Source organism: Podarcis pityusensis (genome assembly GCF_964106645.2).
Source record: "Podarcis pityusensis genome assembly, chromosome: 14".
Lineage (NCBI taxonomy): Eukaryota > Metazoa > Chordata > Lepidosauria > Squamata > Lacertidae > Podarcis > Podarcis pityusensis.
In genome coordinates this window covers 14553764-14575767 of record NC_138039.1, presented here as the reverse complement: position 1 = coordinate 14575767, position 22004 = coordinate 14553764, and the positions used below count along the sequence as shown (strand labels likewise).

Sequence of the window (22004 nt, the reverse complement as noted above, 5' to 3'; positions counted from 1 at the left end):
TTAAATTTCCCACAGGACCCGCAAATGCCGAATTGCCCCAAGGGGTTGTGGTGAAAGTAAATGGCAGCTCTCAATAGCTCTCAATTAACTGCTGAGGATTAAGAGTCCTTGCTCTCCAGGGTCCCATCTCCGTGCCCTTTGCCAAGCCCCACCCCCCCAGGCTTAAAAACAGAGGTTTAAGAAGCAGTGTCGCACATCTTCATTCCAATGAACTTAACATCACTGTAGCTGTAAGAACCTCACCCACTGCCAAACCACTAACTCTGTTGTTCCGCAGCTAATCAGACTCTTCTCCATTGGCATTTATGTTTTCCAGGTACTACCCAATGGGCCACCCATTCTCCGTCCAACTCTACTTCCTTGCTGATCATTTTCAGGGTTTCCTTGTCAAGCACCATGCTACCAATCTGGCTGCCAGTAAGCTGGAGACCTTAGAGACATGGGTGATGCCCAAAAAGGTATTCAAAATTGCAAGTCCACCAAGTGATTTTGGAAGGCTGCAATTCTCTGAGGTAAGCATTGCTGTTATCTTTTGTTTTTCCCTTCCTCTTTTAAACTGAACAAGGTTTCCTTTTCTTTGTTCTGAAACTACCATGACTCCTACTTCCTAACTGAGGCCAGATCTGCCAGATATGGACTTCTCCACACTTTCATTTGACCCCCATTTTGACTGCACTGTGTTGTGTACCAATTCATTCCCCTGGGTCCCAGAGCTTTTCTCACTGTTCTAAGGCTGTACCTTGAGAAAATCCAATCTTGCTCAGAAAATTCTTATCAGGTGTGCAGAAAATTCAAAGAGAGATGTTGCTTAACCCATTTGCCCTGTGGATAGCTCAGTCGGTAGAGCACGAGATTCTAAACCTCAGGGTTGTGTGTTCAAATTCCACCTTGGGCAAAAACAAAACCTGCATTGCAGGGGGTTGGACTTGATGACCCTTAGGATCCCTTGCAACTCTATAATTCAGTGATTATAAGCGTCAATTCAGCAGGTAAGATCGGATTTTCTTAGCCTGCCAAGGAATTTCTTAGCCTGCCAAGAGGATGTTTCCTTGTAATAATTGCTTTAAATTTTTATTGATTCCATTTAATCCCCACCCGTCCTTCAAGGTGTTCGGGATTGCGTGCATAATTCTCTCCCACCCCCAACATTTTATCCTTCCAACAACCCTGCGAGGTAGTCTGGGAGAGTGACTGGCCCAAGGTCATCCAATGACTTTGATGGCTGAATTGGATTTTAGTCTCCCTGATTTCAGTCCGACTCTGTCAAGTGCGAAACTGCTCTCATCCTGAGCCACATATTCTTTGCAAATGGCACAGCTGCCTAAAGCTATTTATTTCATCATTTTTTCTTGCTAAATCACAAATTTTAATTAAAGCCCACACAGCTAATTGAACAAATTTTTGTTCGTAGTCATTATGTCCTGGCCTATAAATTCTGCATTTTCTTTGGCAATTGAGAGAGGCTTAGGTAGGCTTCAGTGTTTTTAATGGCATGTGTGGCAAATCGGCGACATTAATGTCCTATTAAGGAGATGGATGCTGGTCTTGTTCTGTTTATTGAGATATCAGTGGATTGAATTGCCGTTTTCATGTCCTGACAAATGATCGCACCAACTGTATTTCTTGGGATTGGCAATTCTTCTGTTGTTTTGCTGGTGTGAGGGCATCTCGCAAGTTAATGAGAAACGCACATGCAAGATAACAACTGAAACAGTATGTCTAGGTTTTACTTGCAGTATAGTTACAAGCGTCAACCTAACCTATTAAAGATCCCATTGGTTGAACTCAAATTGGGGGCTGGCCAACATTGGTCAACATTGTTCAGCATCCGCCAAGGCCTACAGCTTTCCCAGGGGCCCCCATTTGGCCCTACTGCTGCTGCACCTCCTACTTACAATTGCTGCCTGCTCACCTGCCTTCTCCAAGAATCAGCAGCTTTAGGACTCATTTTTCAGGGGTCAGAATTGATACTCCTCCATTAGCATCAGAGCCTTAAAAATTGGACCGGGCCGATACATGTCCTTGGCAATAGTCAATCATATGATCAATTCCCACAGAAAGCAGGGTTGAAGTCACTGCCTTGCAGCTGATGGGAACTTGATCACCCTACAGAAATCAGCTTTGCAAGCCACTTTAACTAGTGGTTGGGGCAACACATCTGTCAATCATCAGATGCCATCATGATGTCAGGTGACTGGCCAGCCAGGTGATTGTCCCACCCACCAGTCAAAGTTGGTCTGCGGGGGTGAGGATCAAGAAGGTTCCAGCCTACCAAGCCAAAAAGGTTTCCCATCCCTGGTAGTGACAGTACTGAGACAGATAAACACTATTTTGTTCACTGGGGCACAGAGATGGGGAGCCTGTGGTCTTCCAGATGTTGCTGGACTACAGCTCCCATGACCCTTCATTGTCAGCCATGTTGGCTGTGGATGTTGGGAGTTGGAGTCCAACCACTTCCACAGGGTGGCAGTTTCCCAGTAGAAGGTTAATTCCATGTGACATAGGTATCACCTCTTCATTTGTGTTTGTGTTTTTTGTTTTTTGAGAAAGATGACGTCCATCCAAAGGGAAGGAGAAAGATGGACTTGGATTTCATTTAGGCATTCAGGGACTTCTGCACTAAGCCTTATCGGCGGAACTCAAAAAAAGTTTGTTTCTAGCCTCGTTAGCAGTTGCAATTCATCACAGAGAACAAAGTGAACTGGGCGGCAGGCAATTAGTGTCTTCTGTGTGGACCTAATGGTCCCCGTTTGTGGTGAGCAATGAGACACAAGCTAGTAATCAAGGCATAATTTATCTTGGGCAAATTTTAAGTGCAAACCCAAGCAGGGACCGGAATAAGTGATGCAAAAGCTGAGTAGGGAGTTAAGGAGCACCCTTCCCCCCTCCCAACCTCTTCAGAGGAAAACTGCAACTGAGTGGATTCTCTGATGGCAGAGAAGTACAAGGGGATGAATGAGACACAGTGGTGATCAGCCTGTCTGCAGTACAGAAAGTGGTGACTTTGGGAGTTTAAATGCTTAGCAGAAGTGAACTTGATGCAGAATCCCTGTTGCAATCACACTGGGACTGAGTTTAGAAAAGTAAGAAAGCTACCTTTATCACAGGAAATGCATGCTTGATAGGACAGGTCCTACTCCTGACCAGCTGAGGTGGAGAATGCAACAGGCCATGCATCTCAGCAGGAGAGACACCATGTTGGAGGCAGTACTGCTTCTGAATGCCACTTGCTGGAAGCTGCAGGAGGACAGAGTGCTTTTGCGCTCAAGTCTTGCTTGTAGACTTCCCATAGGCATCTTGTGGACCACTATGAGAACAAGATGCTGGACTAGATGGACCACTGGCCTGATCCAGCAGGGCTGCACTTACATGAACTGCATGGGGGAAGCCAAAAGCTAGTGAGTAACTGGGTCCCAATCTGCGCATTCGTCCAGGAGGTGCCAATCAGGTCAGTTCATACGGGAATTATCGAAGATCAGATTCCTTAAGCATGATCATCCTGAGCCCCTGGATTTTCCCGAAGTTGAATTTGGCATTCTGAGAATCTGTTCCTTTTATTCTTTCTGGCTGGGACAGGGTAGGATATTCTTCCAGGTCTTGGAGATACTCAGATAAAATAAACACAATAGGGTTGTCACCTCCAACTTTACTTTCTGTTTCAATGCTGCATACCAGAAGGCCAGATCCTTATCTTTCCCACCCCCTGAGGGCCACGTTAAATGGGTGGGTAAGGCTGCCAACCTGCCAATCACCCACCATCACAGTGACAACCAGGGACCCATTTTTGCCCCAGCGCTTTGATGCCCCAACAATCAGCTGATAGTCGGGGCTTCAAATCTCCACACACTGCTCTCTGCAAGGATCACCAACCAGTGGCTCAGTGGTGCTTGCAGAGAGACCTGAGTGATGATCTGAAGGCCCAGGAATCTGCTTTTGTCATCAGCCGAGGCATCGTTTCATTGGATTTGTGACTTCTGTACCTTCTTCCACCTTCTTCCTCCTCGTGTGTGTGGCCTGGGGAGTTCATACTTCGCTGATTACAAATACTTTCAGCAACCGGTGCATGCCACATTTAATTGCAGTTACTTGTGTCCCTGTTGCCCCTTGGATAGTAACAAACTATTACAGCTATCTCAGGCATAACTGAAACATTGGGGTGATGGGGAGAGAACAGCTAAGAAAATGTAAAGTCTGCTCAATGTTTGTGGTTGGTTGTAAATCTGTGTAGTTCTATATAGAAACTTGTTGTTCTGTGATTCTTCCCTTCATTCCTGCCACCACCTACTGGGCATTAAAAAAAAATCAGTTGAAGCTGTTCCAGGTGGTGTCAGGCTGAGCAGGCAACCTGCAGGTAACATATTACAAGCATCAGTGCTTTAGTGCCAACAAGAATTGTGAAGGGTCCTCAGAAGTAAAGCAGTGGTAAATGTAGAAGTGCAGGTCCCCTTCATGATAAGTCACAGTTGTGACCCCCTCATAGCCACACCCCTTTCTGAGACTATACAGCCTTCTATATTTATACAATGATCCTATGATTTTGCATTAATAATAATTAGGGATGCATTGCAATGATGCACTGGTTTTCTACTAGATCTACTAGATCTATTTTCTGTGCACATATAACTGGGGCAGATGGGGCTTCTCAGCCTGAGAAGGTAGCCCATCCCATCTAGGAGAACCAAAACTCTGATCCTAAACTTCCACTGCCTTGCGGGATATTTTCGGGAGAAGAACAGGCTAAGGAGTAAACCCTACACAAATCCAGAGTGGAGTCCCTAAGACAATAGGATGGTGCCTTGTACGCCTTCTTCCAGCAACTCCTGCAGCCAGGCTGGTGCCAAACGTATTGCTCTGCTTTCCTTTGGACCACATGAGCAAGAATGAGGAGGGGGTCTTGTTGTCTGAGTAGCCCAGAGCCTCCATACACGCTGCCTTGGCTTGCTCCTCAGAGAGGTCATTTCTGTGCTGTTAACGCAGCGGTTTGGCTTCATCCCCAGAGGTGCACTCCATTGTCTCTTGAGACAGACAGATGCCAGCAAAATATGAGGAAATCATTTTGAGTATATCAGGGAAAATCAAGTTGTGTTTCCCTTGTATGTCACAGAACTTGCACACCATTCTCTTGAAACTCACACACCTTGTGTTTCCGGCATTCCTAAATGCTTAGCTTTAGAGCTACAGAACAGAAGAGCTCCACCTCCTCAATGTTATTGCCACTTGCCTGTTCCAGAGTGACCCTAGGAGACAGTCCTCAGGGACTGACTTGCCTCCTTTCAGTCTGGCTCCAGTGAGCACAGAAGGTGAAAGCACTTCTTCTCAGTTGCGCAAAAGCTCCCCCTTCATGCAGATTGGGTGGCCCCAGTGTGCTGGAGATGAGGACCCTGCTGCAGGAATAGTAATTGTTCTTTGACTCCCTGCGACCCCACAGAACCCCATCTCTGGTCCCTAGCATTGAGACAGAGATTGCATTCACAGATGCACAGGAAGGGTGGCTACTGGCTGCCTCCGTCAATCATTTAGCTCCATTTATCTCTCCCTTAGAAGATAATTTCCCCCCAAAAAAACCAAAAACAGTGGGATGGAGAGCAGCAGAGCAACTCAGGACCCAGGACCTTATAGCAGCCATCCAACGCGGCAATTACAAAAAAGAACAGAATATGTTGATTTTTAAAGCAGTTGGTTGTTTCTTTCAGTGTTACCTGATGTGCAGTGCTTCTGTTTACCCTTCAGATTGGAACCGACTGGGATGCTAAGGAGAGAATATTCCGGAACTTTGGGGGACTCATTGGGCCCATGGATGAACCAATCGGCATGCAGAAATGGGGGAAGGGCCCCAACGTCACTGTTACTGTCATCTGGGTAGACCCCACAAACACTATCGCCGCCACATATGATATCCTAATAGAATCCAGTGCAGAGTTTACGCACTACAAGCCGCCGTTGAATTTGCCTCTCCGCCCCGGAATCTGGACTGTTAAGATCCTGCATCACTGGGTCCCTGTAGCGGAAACCAAATTCCTGGTGTCTCCTCTGACATTTTCCAACAGGCAAAGCATCAGGCAAGGTAAGTCCTTTTTGCGAACCAAACCGTTATTTGCAATTACAGCTTGGCCACAGGTGCTTAACTAAGATGGGGCTTGGGTCAGATCCAGAAAGCCTCTTCTTATTTTTCTCATAACATGATGGTGGCCACCAACTTAGATTGCATTAAAAGGGAATTAAGGAAATACAATGGAACGTAATGTTTATCTACGGCTGCTAGCCATGAGGGATACATGGTACCTCCAGGATCAGGCAGGGGGGTATTGCCTCTGAATTGTCGTTGTTTTGTGATTGTCAGTTTATTTACACACCACATTTTCCTCAAGCAAATCTCTGCTCAAAGCCGTTCACAAAGTCTAAATACAGTGATATGGTAACAATGCATAATAAGACATACAATATCACTGCAACATACTAAAAAATTGATAAGCAGCAATTAACACTTCATTTTGCATATATAAATGTTTAAGTAAGCATGCAGCTGGAGAGTAATAGCAGACGATGAACACATTCTGCCTGTTGGTTTCTGTGCTGCATCCTAGAGGGGGAAGAGATGTCAACAAAAGCATGTTCCATATCTTCCATAGGCTCACACCTAAGGGGTCAAAGAAGGCACTGACTCCTGTCAGGGCTGCTGTAAGGATGGATTTATTTCAGGTCTGTGGCTTCACAGGCCTAACTATTCCGGCCTGTTTCCGCTGTCCTGCTTCTCTGAGACTGTTTGCATCCTCCTGGGTCACATTCACACCATACGTTTAAAGCAGTATGATACCACTTTAAAGAATCGAGACGTCCCGCAAAAAATCCTGGGAGTGCTAATTTGTTAAGGGTACTGAGAGCTGTTAGGAGGCCCCAATCCCCCTCACAGTTAAGCCATTCTGAGAATCGTCATTCTGTGAGGGGAGCAGGGGTCTGCGAAGAACCCTCAGTATCCTTAACAACCTGCAGCTCCCATAATTCTTTGGGGGAAGCCATGACCGTCTAAAGTGGTATTGTACTGCTTTAAATGTGTGGTGTGGATGTGGCAGAGGTTTCCTGTCCTTTCTCTTTTGGCTGAGGCAGCTGTACACCTCCCCTCCCATCAGGCAGGTGAATGGGAGGGCACTGCTTAGCTCCTTCCAGCGCAGGAATCCAGGCAAGGATTCCTCAGAAGCCATTCCTTGTTTGCTGCTTGGTGGTAGGGGATCAGGGCCTCTTTAAAGGGCAAAGTGCTGGCGAATGAGCCCCTGCAACTCATTACAGCGTCCCAGAAGCATCTGGTTGGCCACCGTAGGACAAAAAGATGCTGGACTAGATGAGCCTTTGATCTGATGCATCATGACTGCTTGTTAGTACAACGCAGGATGCAGTCCAAAAAAAGTTAAAGCACCGTTAACTTTCCTTAATTTCAGCAGAAGAGCCTGTTAGAGTCAAGCGCTATGATAATGACCACAGAGATTCTACTGACTTGAGGAAGGAGTTCATTACTGGGGAAAAACATTGCCCTTCTATTATTTATTGTACTGGTGCAACTCAAGGTGCAAGGGGTGGCTTTAGGTACTGATTAAACTAAGGAACCAATGCAGTGCTGTCGTCTAAAATACAGGTATAGAAGGGGGACCTGTTGCAGTTTCAGGTGCTCCTGTTCAAGCAGACAGTCATGCCCTCTTCCAGGACGCTCCGTTCCTTTCCCACCCCCATTTTCATTTCCATTCCCAAGGCTACATGCTATGAGGCCAGAAGCGCAAGGAGGCAGAGCAATGTGTGTATATTTTGCCTTTGTTCTGCAGCCCTGTGTAGGGAAGTTTTTAGTGTTTGTTACATCTTACTGTGTTTTCATTTGTTGGAAGCTGCCCAGAGTGGCTTGGGTAACCCAGTCAGATGGGTGGCATATAAATAATTTTATTACGATAGTTTCTATGCACCGTGACACCCCTCTCTAAGCATCACAAGGCAAGCAAGAGGCATTATCAGGGTTCCAGGACACATTTCACAGCCAGGGAAGAAGAAAAAAGGAGCAGGACAAAGCAGGGATGGTTCAAGATGTGGCCCAAGAGGGTATGTGGCCTTGAGAGAGCCCAGAGCCAGACAGAGAGGTCTGAAGGGCCACATTTGGGAGCCTGAAGTCCACACAGTTGGAATATCGTGGAAAAGGATACATGATTTCAAGAGGCACACTGAGATTAGAAGTTTAGAAGAGCATTCGCAGTGTGAGCTTCTGAGTGTGCCTCTCCAGGACCTTGCAGTTCAGAAACATTATGCTGCATGCGGAAAATTGTTACAAAGCCTCTTAGCTTTCTTTTCTTCCTTTTTTCTTCCTTCTTTCAGCATTTTTTCGCTTTGCCACCACTTGCATTACTTAAACTTACTTCTAATGCCAGATAAATGCTGTGAAACTGACAGAAAAATTAGGACATCTCTAAGAGCCATTTTTCTGATATTTTGTGAACAATGCCAAGGCTGCCACACACAGAAAATCACTACACACCTCTAGATTCAAAGAGCGGTATAATGAGACCTGCCTTTTATGAAGGATAAATAATAGGGCAGAACTAAAGGATGGGGAGAAGGTAGCTCATTTTCCATAAACTTCTTCAGCCACAGTGATTCCCCACCCCCACCCCACCCAAGGATCATGTCAAAATGGGGCTGAGTGCCTATTCAGAGTGAGGGCAGTGTGGTGGAGGGCGTGGCACAAAAGGAAGTCTGGATCGGCCATGTCAGAGGCAGCCTGCCTCCGAATGACAGTTGCTGGGATTTGCAAGTGGAGACAGTTCAGCTGTGCTCACGTCCAGCTTGTGGGCTTCTCACAGGCATCTGGTTGGCCAAGAACAGGATGCTGGACTAGATAAGTCCTTGGTCTGATCCAGCAGGTGCCTACAGTGAGAGCTCATGCCATCTGAATAAATCAGGTAGAATTCAACTGCCTTGGCAAGCGAATTATATGATCAAAGCCGTAATAATCCAGACAGAAACAGCATATTTAATATAACTGAATAATCGGGGTTGGCCGGGGGGGGGGCTTGCAAGGGAGGGGGGTCACCTCAAAATAAAAAACTTAAGTCTCAGACAACCACGAAGAGTGTCCAAGCCAGGGAGACGGAGCCTTAGCCAATTTACAACAGAAGATCAAACTGTTGCTTCCTTTCACAAAAGGAAGCGCTTAGATAATTGGCATGAGTTGCAAATTACACCGGCGACGTGGCAGGAATTGTAGACACTAGTATGTCATTCCTGGCCCACAGACCCACTGGAACACACAGCATAGTTCTCCAAGTCTGAGAGGGCCTTCTTGAATGAAGGCATTTTGCCCTGGAGGTGGTATGTATGTTTTGGCAGAGTTTGGCGAGTCCCTTCCTGGCATTAACCCCAACCACCTCTATCCCAATTTCCATATGTGAATTTTGAGCTAGTTTCCTACAGGCAGTTTTAAGCACCTTTCATGTAGCACCGTGGACACTCAATGAAGCTGAATGTTAGAAAGTTCAAGACAGATAAAAAGAAAGCACTTCTTCACAGAGTGCAGAGTTAAACTATGGAACTTGCTTCCACGGGAGGGCACCAAATTGGATGGCTTCAGAATCCCAGTTGCTGGAAACCACAGGAGGGAAGAGTGCTCTCATGCTTGAATCCTGCTTGTTGGTTTCCCACAGGCAATTGTTCAGCCACTATGAGAACAGGATGCTGGACTCGATGAGCCATAGGGCTGATCCACAAGGCACTTGTTATGTCCATTCCAGTGATTGCTCTGTACAGTGGTACCTCGGGTTACATACACTTCAGGTTACATAAGCTTCAGGTTACAGACTCCGTTAACCAGAAATAGTACCTCGGGTTAAGAACTTTGCTTCAGGATGAGAACAGAAATCGTGTGGCGCCAGCGGGAGGCCCCATTAGCTAAAGTGGTACCTCAGGTTAAGAACAGTTTCAGGTTAAGTATGGACCTCCAGAACGAATTAAGTACTTAACCCGAGGTACCACTGTACTGCTTTTAATGAAGGCGGCGTTCCCATTTTTGTATTGCTACACACTGTGCCAGTATGTCATTAGGAGGTTACTTTTACACACATTTATTTATTTATTTATTTATTTATTTCATAAAATTTATATGCTGCTTGATTTATCAAAGGGAACTCAAAGCAGTTTACAAAAAAAAAACAAAGCAGTAAAATCATCACCAAGAAAAGTTAACAACAGTTATTTAAGACGTTCAAAAAATTAAGGTAGTGATACATTAAAAACTCACGTCAACATTCTAAACATCTGGGTAGCTTTGTCTAAACAAAAATGTTTTTAGCATGCACTAGAAAGAGCACAGTGAAGGTGCCTGCCCGATATCAAGAGGCAGGGAGTTCCAAAGGGTCGGTGCCGCCACACTAAACCACCAAATGGTTTTGAATGGCAGCCCTACGCAGAGCGTGCTAATGGTAGTTTTGATCTGAAGGTCAGATTGATTTCGGTTTGTTGTTGTTTTTACAGAAGAAGCCACGAGATTGCACGGCGGACCTCCAAAGAATGCCTACATGGAGCAGAGTTTCCAAGGCCTCAACCCAGTTCTGAATATCCCCATCGACGCTGCGCAGGTGGACCAAGCAAAGAAGAATGCAGCCCTTACGGGCAGCAAGCTGGAGAACTGGGTGGACAAACTGGTGGGAGGCATGTGGTCAGCTGTGGATATCTGCAGCACAGGCCCCACCTCCTGCCCGGTCATGCAGGCCTGTAGCCAGACATCTTGGAGTTCACTCAGCCCAGACCCAAAATCTGAGCTGGGGCCTGTTAAACCCGACGGCCGTTTGAGGTAGCACAGGGTACACATCCCTTCACTGGCTTTTAAAAGGGAATTTAACATGGTTGCTCTTGTGACACAGGGGGCGGGATTCTCCACCTGCCCTCCTAAACTTGGGCTGGTTTCGAAGTGGATTAACTGCCAGGCATCCTTCAAGAAAACGTACGATTTAGTTTTCATGTAGTTCCTGGAAGTGGTACGGAGGGTCGCCAGCTAATTTCATTGAATGGCTGTCATTCTAAGCTCTGGGAAGGTGTGGAGAGAAAGAAACCGGTTTTTAAAACATGCCTTAAGTTTTTAGCGCGGGTGCAGTATCAAGACTACAGATTATTTAAAACCTCAATCTGAGGTATGTTGGCTATTTTATCACACACACACACACACACACACACACACACAGAGAGAGAGAGAGAGAGAGAGAGAGCTGATAAATAGATGGGAAATGAGTAGCAAAATGGCAGCCGGTTTCAAATGCTGAAATTGCCATTGTTCCCCATGCCATCACTTCCCAAAGCAGCCTAGCAAAAGTGTTGACATTATCACTATGCCAAGCCGGGTTTTGGGGCTCCACATCCCCCTTTTGTTAAGTATGTAACTATGTATTTATTTATTTATTTCAGTCACACACACACACACACACACACACACACCACAACTCACTGACATTCACAAGAGTTCAATATTTGTCATAGCAGACTACAAAACACTTGCAGAGAGCCCCAATGGGAAGAAACCCCTTCCTCCACCCCAGCATTTTTAAGAAGTGGTTTCGGGCAGGGAAATAGCAGCTGTTTAGGGAAGTTTTAAATGTTTAATGTATTGTGTTTTTAATATTCAGTTGGGAGCCTCCCCGAGTGGCTGGGGAAACCCAGCCAGAAGGGTGGGGTATAAATAATAAATTATTATTATTATTATTATATAGTTATAACAGGGAAAGAGTTCAACTACTTCCACCAGCCTGTGCTTAATCCTCAAGCTACAGGGAGCTGGTGATGGATAAGGAGTCTCTCTGCCTCAGACCCTCAAGAGCTGCTGCCGGTCAGAGCAGTCAGCCCTGGGCTTGGTTTCAGGCAGTTTCCAATATTCTGATTTTAGAAGGTTGCAGGAGGGAATCCTGGGTAGGGCGCAAGGCAGGAAGACCAGCAGTAGGTGGCGCCAGTGCAAGGCAGAGGCAACTCATTCTAGTCTTGTCCCCATCTTCCTCCCTGATAAATTTCTACTGAGGGCAAGGAGAAGGAGGAAGATGACAGCACTGTGCCCCCCCCCCCCCCAAGAATGGTTGTCAGCAAGAAGACAGGCACATGGGCTTATGGGAATCAAGGCCTAGACTGGTGGGGCAATCATCCCAGTGGGTCAGTTTGGGACAAATGACTCTTTGGGGCTAGTGTTAAAAGCTGCTCTTTCATAGGAGGGAGAGCAGCGCCCCCTGGAGTGCATTTATGTGTTTTACCTGTGACATTTTAGCAGGTCTTGAGCACAGTTGTTTTTCCACTTTTGGGAGCTGATGGCATATCATTTGGTCCCCAGGCAGCGTAACACTGAGGAAAAAGTATAGATTCTGTTAACATTCAAATGGCATTTTAGTCCAATTAATTTCTAGCTAAGCTCTTTGGCATAAATTGTGCAATCTACATATACAGGTGGGTGTGTTTGTGTAAAAATAGCCAGTTAATGTATTTTTTCTAAAAAGGTTTCTTTCTCTTCTCTCCCCCCCCACCATTTTGCACCTGTGTAAAACTTTCAGGCCTACTCTAGTGCAATCCTGTGCATGCGTACCTGGGCGTAAGGGCACTTCCAGACTGCCACTGTTTTGCTGTGGGATTCAGTCACATACTGGCAAGTTCAAGTTGTGCAATTGTAATTGATCGGGAGGGTCCTGTGTGACAAACCAGCTTCCCCCGTCCCATCCCAGACTGAACTTCCTTGAGATAAGGAAAGTGATGGCAGATTGGAAAGTGTTGGCTTTTAAGACCACATCACCTAACCCATCTCACAAACAAAGCAGAACGAATGACCATTCAAACAACCATCTCCTTGCAAACAAATCAGGTTGGATGGTCGGTAAACTGGTACCCTGGAAGCAGCCTCAATCCCAATTACCGTATTTTTTTGCTCTATAAGACTTTTTCCCTCCTAAAAAGTAAGGGGGGATGTGTGTGTGTCTTATGGAGTGAATGCAGGCTGTGCAGCTATCCCAGAAGCCAGAATAGCAAGAGGGATTGCTGCTTTCACTGCGCAGCGATCCCTCTTGCTGTTCTGGCTTCTGAGATTCAGAATATTTTTTTTCTTGTTTTCCTCCTCCAAAAACTAGGTGCCTCTTGTGGTCTAGTGCGTCTTATAGAGCGAAAAATACGGTAGTTTAGTGGGGCTTCCTTCTGAGTAGACCTGCACAGACTTGCACTGTTCTGTAAGCTCATCTGTTGGGAGAGCCTGACGACAGAAGAAGCACGTCGCAAGAATCAGTTAAATTCCCTTTTAAAACAACTGCAATGATGACCGTAAAAAAAAAAAAGAAACTTCTGAGTTTCCAGTGGCTTGCTAATGTTTTTCCTCTCACCATCCTGTTTGGTTTAAAGCTACTACCGTTCGCTTTGGACTTTGAAATTGCAGTGTCAGCTGTGCTGGCATGAAGGCAGAGCATTAAATGTTTAGAGCTGGCAGCAAAGGAGGCTACATAGGAGGGCGGTTTTAGGTATTTATTTGTATTTTTAGTCAATGACTAATTAGTAGGTGCTGCTTATGCAGCTTGGAGATTATCTTATCTTACTAACGAAAGCTGCCTTTATTAAGAAAAGGCCTTTTTTAAGAAAAACAAAACAAAACAAAACAAAAAGACATCTCATTTCTCCCCCTTCCCTTTTCCTGCATTCTTGATTTCCACCCAAATAAGAATTCTGACTACAAAAAAAGAAAACCTAGATGTTCCAATTGCTGATAAAAGAGGGGAGATAGGATGGAACCCATTCCGTCAGAAATCGTCCAGTCAGAGGTAGCAGCTGCTCGTATCAGTGTACCCATCCATGTCTATCAGAATCCTAGAAAGCCACAGTTCTATAGGTCCACATGGTGCTTCCATGATCTCTGCCATTGTCCCTGCTGGCAAGGGCTGATGGGAGTTTGAGTCCAATAACATCTGGAGGGCCATGGATTTCCCTGTCCATGGCTTAGGTGCTTCTGTAAGAAGACCTTCTCTCCTGGAGAACCGTCCCAAGACCAGAAGCCCAACATTCTCATGCTGAAACAAGGAAAACCCAGATTTCCATCCAGCCTTGCGGAGCTTATTCATTCATCTGTGTTCATCACTCTCTGAGCTGCACCCAATTGGTCTTCCTTGAAAACGACTGTGCTGAGTTGATGTGAGCCAATGGCGTTTGATGTTTGGCAGGCATCTCCCATGCTTGGGTCATTGCTTCAGGTTGTGTTCACTGAGCGCCGAATGATGCATATGCAAATCTGCCCAAGCTGGGATTCTGTCCATCCCTCTCCTTGAGCGTCTCAGGTCAAGGCAGCTTCCTAAATCTATGGTGCAGATCACTCAGCTTGCAGCAATCCCCACAGTTGCTCCCAGTAGACTGTGACTCATCTTGAGCTGGACTCCCTGGTTATGTGGACTGTGGAAACAGATCTACCGCCTGGAGCTTCTAGCTCACAGATGAAGCCCTACACCGGGATTCCCAAAAGCTTCATCTGCAGGCTGAACGGATGGGAAAGTAACTGCTGAGTCCACCAGGTTCTGCTTGCCTGAAACATCCACTCATTCTTAGCACATCAGCACCCTGTGGATGCAACTCTTTGCACATTTGCAGAAGAATTAGATCTGTGGCTTAACCGGCACGTAACCATGTGCAGGATCTGAGCCAAATTCTTTAGACCATTCTGGGCGCTCCGCTTTCACTCCACCTACCCATCACCTCCATGCGGAATGTAACACGTTTGAACTCGTGCAAGGAATCTTTGTGGTTGTTCAAGAGCTTCCAGGGAGCACAAAACCCCAAGATACCACTGAGCAGCGTAGGGAGGGCTTAGCTCAGCTGTAGATCCTCTGCTTTGCACGCAGAAGGTCCCAGGTTCAGTCCTTGGCATCTTCGGGTAAAGCTGGGAGCGAAACCTCTTTGAAACCCTGGACAGCCACTGCCAGTCAGTGTAGACAATGCTGAGCTCGATGGACCAGTGGTCTAACTCAATATAAGGCAGCTTCCTATGTTCCTTTCATTAGGCAGCTGTAAGAGTCCTTCTGTAATGCAAAATATTCTTTACACTCCTCCTTCTCCCCCTCCCCTGATTCCTGATGCTTCAGAGGTGGCCCTTTGCACTTCATTCCGAAGCATTAAATATATATGTATGTATTTTCCAGCTTAGTATCACGGTAGCAGTTTATGTCATGTTTTTCTTGACAAGTTCAGATGCTGTTAATCAGGCATGGTGGGGAGAACTGTGGCCCTCCAGATATTGCTGGACTACAATTCCCATCATCCTGCAGGGGGGGCCCTCCATCCTTGCAGTTTCCTCCCCAAAACCACCTGTTTTCATTCTCTCACTTTCCTGCCCAATTGCTTCTGCCTTGGTTACCTTCTTTTGCTACCAAAGGTACTACCTCACTAATACTTTGAAACGTGTTTACCTAATGAAAACAAGAAAAGAGGGTTTGGGGAAAGTGGGGGGAAATAGCTGAATGTACAATCTATGCAAATTCTTTCTTTCTTTCTTTCTCTCTCTCTCTCTCTCTCTCTCTCTCTCTTTTAGTAATTTAAAATAAAAAAGACAAAGAAAGAAAACTTATAAGTATTAGAACTTGCCAAATAAACAGCAAGATACTGTACAGGTGCCTCTGATAGCAGAGCGATCTTCTACCCGGCACAGTTCATTGTGCCGTATTTGTATATTATAAAAAAAAAAAAAATGAGTTGTCTTTTGGTTCCGTTTGTGATTAGAATCACCCTTGATGGAAGGAGGTGGTTGGCGTTGCTTTGTTAAAGAACAGCACCTTCAGATTTGCTGGGGAAATATGCCGGACGAAGAAATGGAGCGTGCTTTGTAGGGTTTTTTTTTTATGTTGGTTGCCATTAACAAACAGCAATGGCAACAGCAAAAAAGTGTGGGGCACTGGCTCCTTTTTAAAAAAAAGCTTGGGAGGCTGTTGGTTGAGAGATTTCCCTATGGGTAAATCAGGTTATCTGGACTGTTTCCAACTCAGTGTTCATGCCATGGCATCCTATGAGTTGCCCCTTTTAGAGAAGCCTTAAGTTCTTTCATCTTTTTTTCAATGTGGCCTTAAAACTGTGTGTGTGTGGAAATTTTAGCTGTTGTATATTCTTTCTCTTGACTATTGTCAATGTATTAAAAAACAAAAGCACCTTGAGATGACTGTGGCCTTTTTTTTTTTCCCCTCACCCTCCTGCTGCTGCTGTACAACTGTCACTTTTTACACACTGCGCAAGTCCACGAAAGGACATGTTTACAACTGCAAAATCCTGGGGGAGGATGGGACAGGGCAACATTATCCTTTTGCAGAAAAGATCAGCATTATCCATTTTTGCAGAAAGAAAGGAGGCTTTGCAAATATCGGCAATTTTCCTTTTGCAACATGTTGATGGTAAGACACAAGGATCTCTCTCACCAATGGGGAATGTGCCTTGGAAGAATTACTCCTGGGTTTTTACACCCATGAAAATCTGTTCCGCACACCTATCTGAGTGCAGAGAAAGGTGACCAAGAAGATAAATGGTCTGGACACCAAGCCTTATGAGGAATGGTTGAGGGAGTTGGGTATGCTTAGTCTGGATAAGAGGAGGCTGCGAGGTGATATGATCGCCAAATATCTGAAGGGCTGTTGCATGAAGATGGAGCAAGCTTGTTTTCTGCTGCACTGGAGGGTAGGACCCTAACCAATGGATTCAAGTTACAAGAAAGGAGATTAACAGAATCATAGAGCTGTAGAGACAATAGTCTATTCAGGGAGGTTCACTGACCAAAGATTCAGTCCAGTGCAGCTCATCAATACAAACAAGGAAGCGTAGGACAAAACATTTGCAGGATCACGAGTCCTGGGGTTCAGCCTGCAACAGACCCAGTTAGTGGAGGAGGAGTTGTGACCACCATCATCATTTTGTATTCGGTAACTGCCCTTCACCCAGGGCAGGTTATATCTCTAAAAATATAATGCAATTAAAATGTACCAATTCATTTGCAATCTAGCTGGGTTGGAAGTTTCCACAGGAAACTTTTCCAGTGAACTTCAGGAGGTGGAGGAGAACAGGGGAATGAAATGGGGGAAATCAATGAATTTTCAGGGATTGGGGACACCATTTTTTGCCACTCAACCGCTTTATTTGATTTAAAACAAAAAATATATAAGCTTTCTAACTTCTTTGCCTCAGTGTCCATAAGACAACCAGTTGCCCGACCTGGTTCCTGTTTTTCACAAAATGGCCTGGTGGGAACATCTTGTATAGTGTGACTTGGGACCCCTCAAGACTGCTGGTGTTCATTCTGTCTCATATCATTAATGCAATAATAGTGCATAAGTGATGGGTTTATACTGGACCGTCCGCACATCATTCTGTTTTGTTAGTTTTTCTGTGATTCTTCCCCACCATTACCACATTATTGCTGTCTGGAGGGGCACCGTGGCATTATACTTCAATGAAAATGAAACCAAAAAAAGCCCAGACATTGGTTGTATAAGTGACAGGATTCCACCAAGTAGTTTCAGGACATGCACTGATTGGCCAAAAAAGCAGCATGTCTGCCCCAAAACTTTTAGACGTGTGAACAGAATGAAAACAGGATTACATATAACCTCCCCAAGACCATTTGGAGCACAGGCCATTAAGGATTCTTCAGCTGTGATTCCTGCATTGCTGGACTAGATGTCCCAACTCTACAATTCTGTGGTTCTGTGGACATGCAGTACAGCCTATCATCATCAGGAGGGCTACAGGTTTCCCAGCCTTGCTTTGGGCTGTTCTTCTGGAAGGAGCAGTGTATAACCCAGCCTTGGCCAGCAGAGAAACGGGGGGGGGGGGAATTATGCTCCCAAATGCCTGCCCCCCGAAAGGTGTTTCATTGAGCTCCCCCTCCTCCTCCTCTTCCAAGTGGCAGAAGAAAATGCAACTCTGCTCTAGGCACAGCAGGGGAGCCTGTTCCTTGCTTTGCCCCATGCTGTGCTCACCACATCCCTGTCTAATCCAGAGAGGATGATTTTAGCTTTTTACTAAGGCGATTGCATCAGTACTGGTCAGGAAACCTGGAAGCAGAGGGAGGGCATTTCCTAAAGGAATGTGAATTTTTAGGAGGACGCCTCCAAAAGAGGGATGAGGAACCTCTGGTGCAAGGCCCAAATGTGGCCCTCAGGACCCAGGCCAGGCCAAACACCCCTTCAAGTGACACCCACCACCGACCTTGCATCTCATCCCCAAGTGTTTTTGCCAGGCTGGAATGTGTCCTTGAAATCTAATGTCTCCAGTTGGTGAACATGTGCAGAAACTAGCCTACTATACATACGTTTTAAATAAAAATAAATGCATTCATTGCCCTGCCCACTTTTACCTCTGGCCCCACCCATCACTGGCATATGGCCCCTGGAAGATTGCCCAGAAGGAAATGTGGCCCTCAGGCTGCAAAAAGGGCTCCCCAACTGTGATCTAATATGACAGGGAGCATTGATACTTTGTGCTATGGCACCTGGGTTGGATTTCCCTCCCTGCCAAACCACAGTATTGTATTTTGGGGAGACAGTGGCCAGGAATGTGGGTGGGGGGAAACGGGCAAAAGCATGGGAAATGGAGCTTCGTACCCTCATTTGAAATGGCAGCCACCTCAGGAGAAAAAAAGAATATCAAATTTAAGGGGGAAAAGTGGCCTGGCACTTGTGAAAAAGCTTGAGCTCTGAGAAATTCCTATATTTCTGTGCAGTCTGGCAACCCAGCACAGAAAGCGTTGCGGGAATATTGGAACATGTGACATGGAGCATAAGATCCCTCCAAACTCCCCTGTAGTGATAATTTTACTTTTACTAAGAAGTGTAACAACAATGCTTTCTGTTGGTGCTGTTGGGTTCAGGTCAGATGTTCTTGATCCAAGTGGAAGCTGGCATCTCTCCCCCCCCCCATGACCCCCACTATGGACCCTTCTAGATTTCCATTTATTGTGCATTCATGATGACTGGCACTCATGATTGTGTCAGGGCAGGTATAATCCCACTCCTAATACAGTTTGCACCCCTATTACCCTCACAGAGCAACAACCCCCAGAGTTTCCTATGAAGAGGGATGAATTGTTAAACCACTCTGGGAATTGTATTTTTGGGAGAAGAATAGGGGTCTCCTGTAGCTCAGCACCCTTAACTAATTTCAGCGCCTGAAATTCTTTGGGGGAAGTCATAGCGATATGTTTTCGCATTGCTTTCTTCAGAATATGGTGAGTCAGTCTACCCCTTTGCTCATTCTGTGGGGCCCTGGACTACTCCCTGGCAAGTCCCACACTGACAGCACTGACGGGAACTTTTTCGGTCTACAACCACACCTCCACCCATCCCCATGTTCTTCTTTCATGAAAGTTCCCATTTGTGATGAGAAATGTCACAAATGGAAAGCAGAAATAGCTAAACCTTTGGCTAAGTAGCTGTTCTTGGATGGCACCAAAGCTTCTCTTGCCATGTGGATTTGTTAATTTGCTGCGGTGCAAACAGCAACCCACTGATGGGCACAATTTATGACTTGTGAAAAGTAAAGACACTGCAAACCCACCCTTTAAAGAGGAAAATGAAACACTTAAAGCTTTTTGTTTTCTGCTTACTAAAGTGGTTTGTTGCTAAGGAACTGAATGAACCATTGCCCATTAGCATACATCCACAGCTTGTTGTGTAATGCCAATATTTTCTCTGCAAAGATGGCATGCTAAGTTGGCCCTACAGAGCAGAGCAGATATGATCAATGGGTTGCTTTTGCGGTCCAGAAGTCATTCCATGTCCCACAGTGGCTGTAAAAAGCGGTTTCTCTCTTAGTTGGGTGTGTGTTTTTTAAATCCACAACCAAATTCTTTGAAACTCTTGTTCAGAAGTCATTCAAATTCCAAACTTCTCGGCTTGTTTAGCATCAAAATTAAGAAAAAACACAACCCTATCCATGCCTACTTAGAAGAGAGGTGAGGAACTTACAGCCCATTGACCAAATCTGGCGCAACACTGGTCCCAATTTGACTCAGGAGGCCACTTCCCCAAAACCACACCCATCTGCCTCACAGCTGGTATCATATGTGACATCAGGTGGGCAGCAGGTAGAGATGTCGCCGCAAAATGGGGGACCTGAGCGTGCAGCCCACCCTTTCTGAAGTTGTTAGGAGATGCTTATTTCCCCCATTCCCTTCCCAGGGAATATTGGGCACTGTATCTCTCTGAGGAAATAGGGTCTCCTAACAACGCTCATCACCCTTAAACTACACTTCCCAGTATTTTTTTGTTTTTTGGGGGGGAGCCATGACTCTTAAAGTGATATAACACAAGTCGTGGGTGGGGATCCTCAGACCTTGCTAGTTTGGATGGAGAATCGAAAGGCACATCCCTGGGCCTGTGCCCCCTGGAATGTTGCCCTGAAGGAAATGTGGCCCTTAAGGCTGTAAACATTCCCCACCCCTCTTCTAAGGTCTGCTCCCTTTGCGTGTAAGCAGATTGTTGTCTTTCCTAATATAAATCAGACCAGACTAAGCTGAACTCAGGTAGTTGTCAGCTACCAAACAGCTAGTTGTATGCTTCCTATATACAGTAAAGCTTCCCTCCACCACCAGTGCAAGTTACTCTTGTCTGATCACAGCAAACCAGAGCTGTCAGACTGCCTGCGTTGGCACCAAGTCGGTGCAGCTGGAGGTCGAAGAACATGGTTTTTACAGTTGCAATATGGTTGATGCAGCCCGTGAGGCCTTGCTGTTTGGATAATAATTACCTCCTATTGACAACAGCTGAGCTTCTCTGAGAAGCGCACAAAATCAATGCGCTGGGCATCACTAGCTGGATGACAGGAGTTCCCTGTATTACTCAGGAGGAACTTTCCAGGGGAAGATCAGGCCAGACTGGCTGCTTCTCCATTTGACTGATGAATAAACTTATTAAGGGCCTGACAGGGTGCCCTCCAGAGGAACCATCTGCCGGCATTACTCGCGCAGAGTTACAACAGCAAGGTAGCGGTTATGTTTTAGTCATGAGTGCCAACAAGTGGTTTCAGCAGGTTCTTTCTAGGGGAAAGAAAAGACTCTGAGCCTGCCAAGTATTTGGAAGATACTGAAGGAATGAACATGGCACTAGGTAGGCAAACAATTACTTATGAAGCGAAGCAGCCACTACGTCAAGGGGCTTGGCACCCGGAAGCTAGAGAATGCTGGAGGCCATAGACTTGTGCAGCGCATGTCAGGAGGGTGCACGCTTAGAGATTCATTTCTTTCCATGTCAATGAAGGGAGAAGGAAGATGGGGGGATGACAAGACAAACAAATAAAGGCAATGAAAGTGTAAAGAAGAAAGGGGTTAACAACCACAAGAGCAGAAAAGAAGCCCAAAGAGATTTTGTTCCTGCAGAGAAAAAGACCTGTGCCAAGCTAACCAGAGGCAAGGTGGACCTGAAGGACAGGGGGGGCTCCTCCTTCTCCTCCTCCTTGCCTGCATGCCACAAAAGATGCCTCTCATCCCTACAGATCTCTCTCCATAAAAAGTGGTGAGCAGAGCAGGGCCATGAGCCATGAGACAGACAAATGCAGGCAGGAGAAAAAGGCTGGGGTGAATCTGCAGCTTCTGCCTGCGACTGTCTCTGGAACTGGTGGGGGGGGGGATTGGTTCCAGCGGCAACAGTAAGAGAAGAAGAGGGAAGGGAGCCAATCAACAACAACACAACAGGCAGAAGCTGCAAGTCCATCCCAGCCTTTTCTTCTGCCTGCATCGCTCTCAGTCTGCTTCCCTCCTTCATCCCTTCCAGCTTTGTTGCTACCCTACCGCTGCTTCTCCACAGGTTGTGGCAGCTGAGGTAGCTACTCTCCCCTCTCCTTTGCCACAATCCCCATTTAACAACAACATGCCTATGCTGGAGACTTTGGAAGGAAAAACCTCCATCCTTCCCCTTCCACCTTATTGTCCGATTACGTCTCCACCATTAGTTTCCATCTAAAATAAAATAGTTTTATTGCATGTATGATGGCTTTGTAATAAATTGGTC

The 22004-nt window shown here is 45.9% G+C and overlaps 1 protein-coding gene across 1 annotated transcript in view; it reads left to right on the top strand.

The window, feature by feature from the left end:
• XYLT1 (xylosyltransferase 1) overlaps positions 1-16166 on the top strand; it is a 166589-nt gene extending 150423 nt beyond the window's left edge. The window contains exons 10-12 of the mRNA XM_080981824.1: positions 317-512; positions 5731-6064; positions 10501-16166. Of these exons, the coding sequence (XP_080837950.1) occupies positions 317-512; positions 5731-6064; positions 10501-10823 (853 nt within the window). The 3' untranslated portion in view covers positions 10824-16166. The remainder of the gene's footprint in view (positions 1-316; positions 513-5730; positions 6065-10500) is intronic.
• Positions 16167-22004: the final 5838 nt, after the last annotated feature.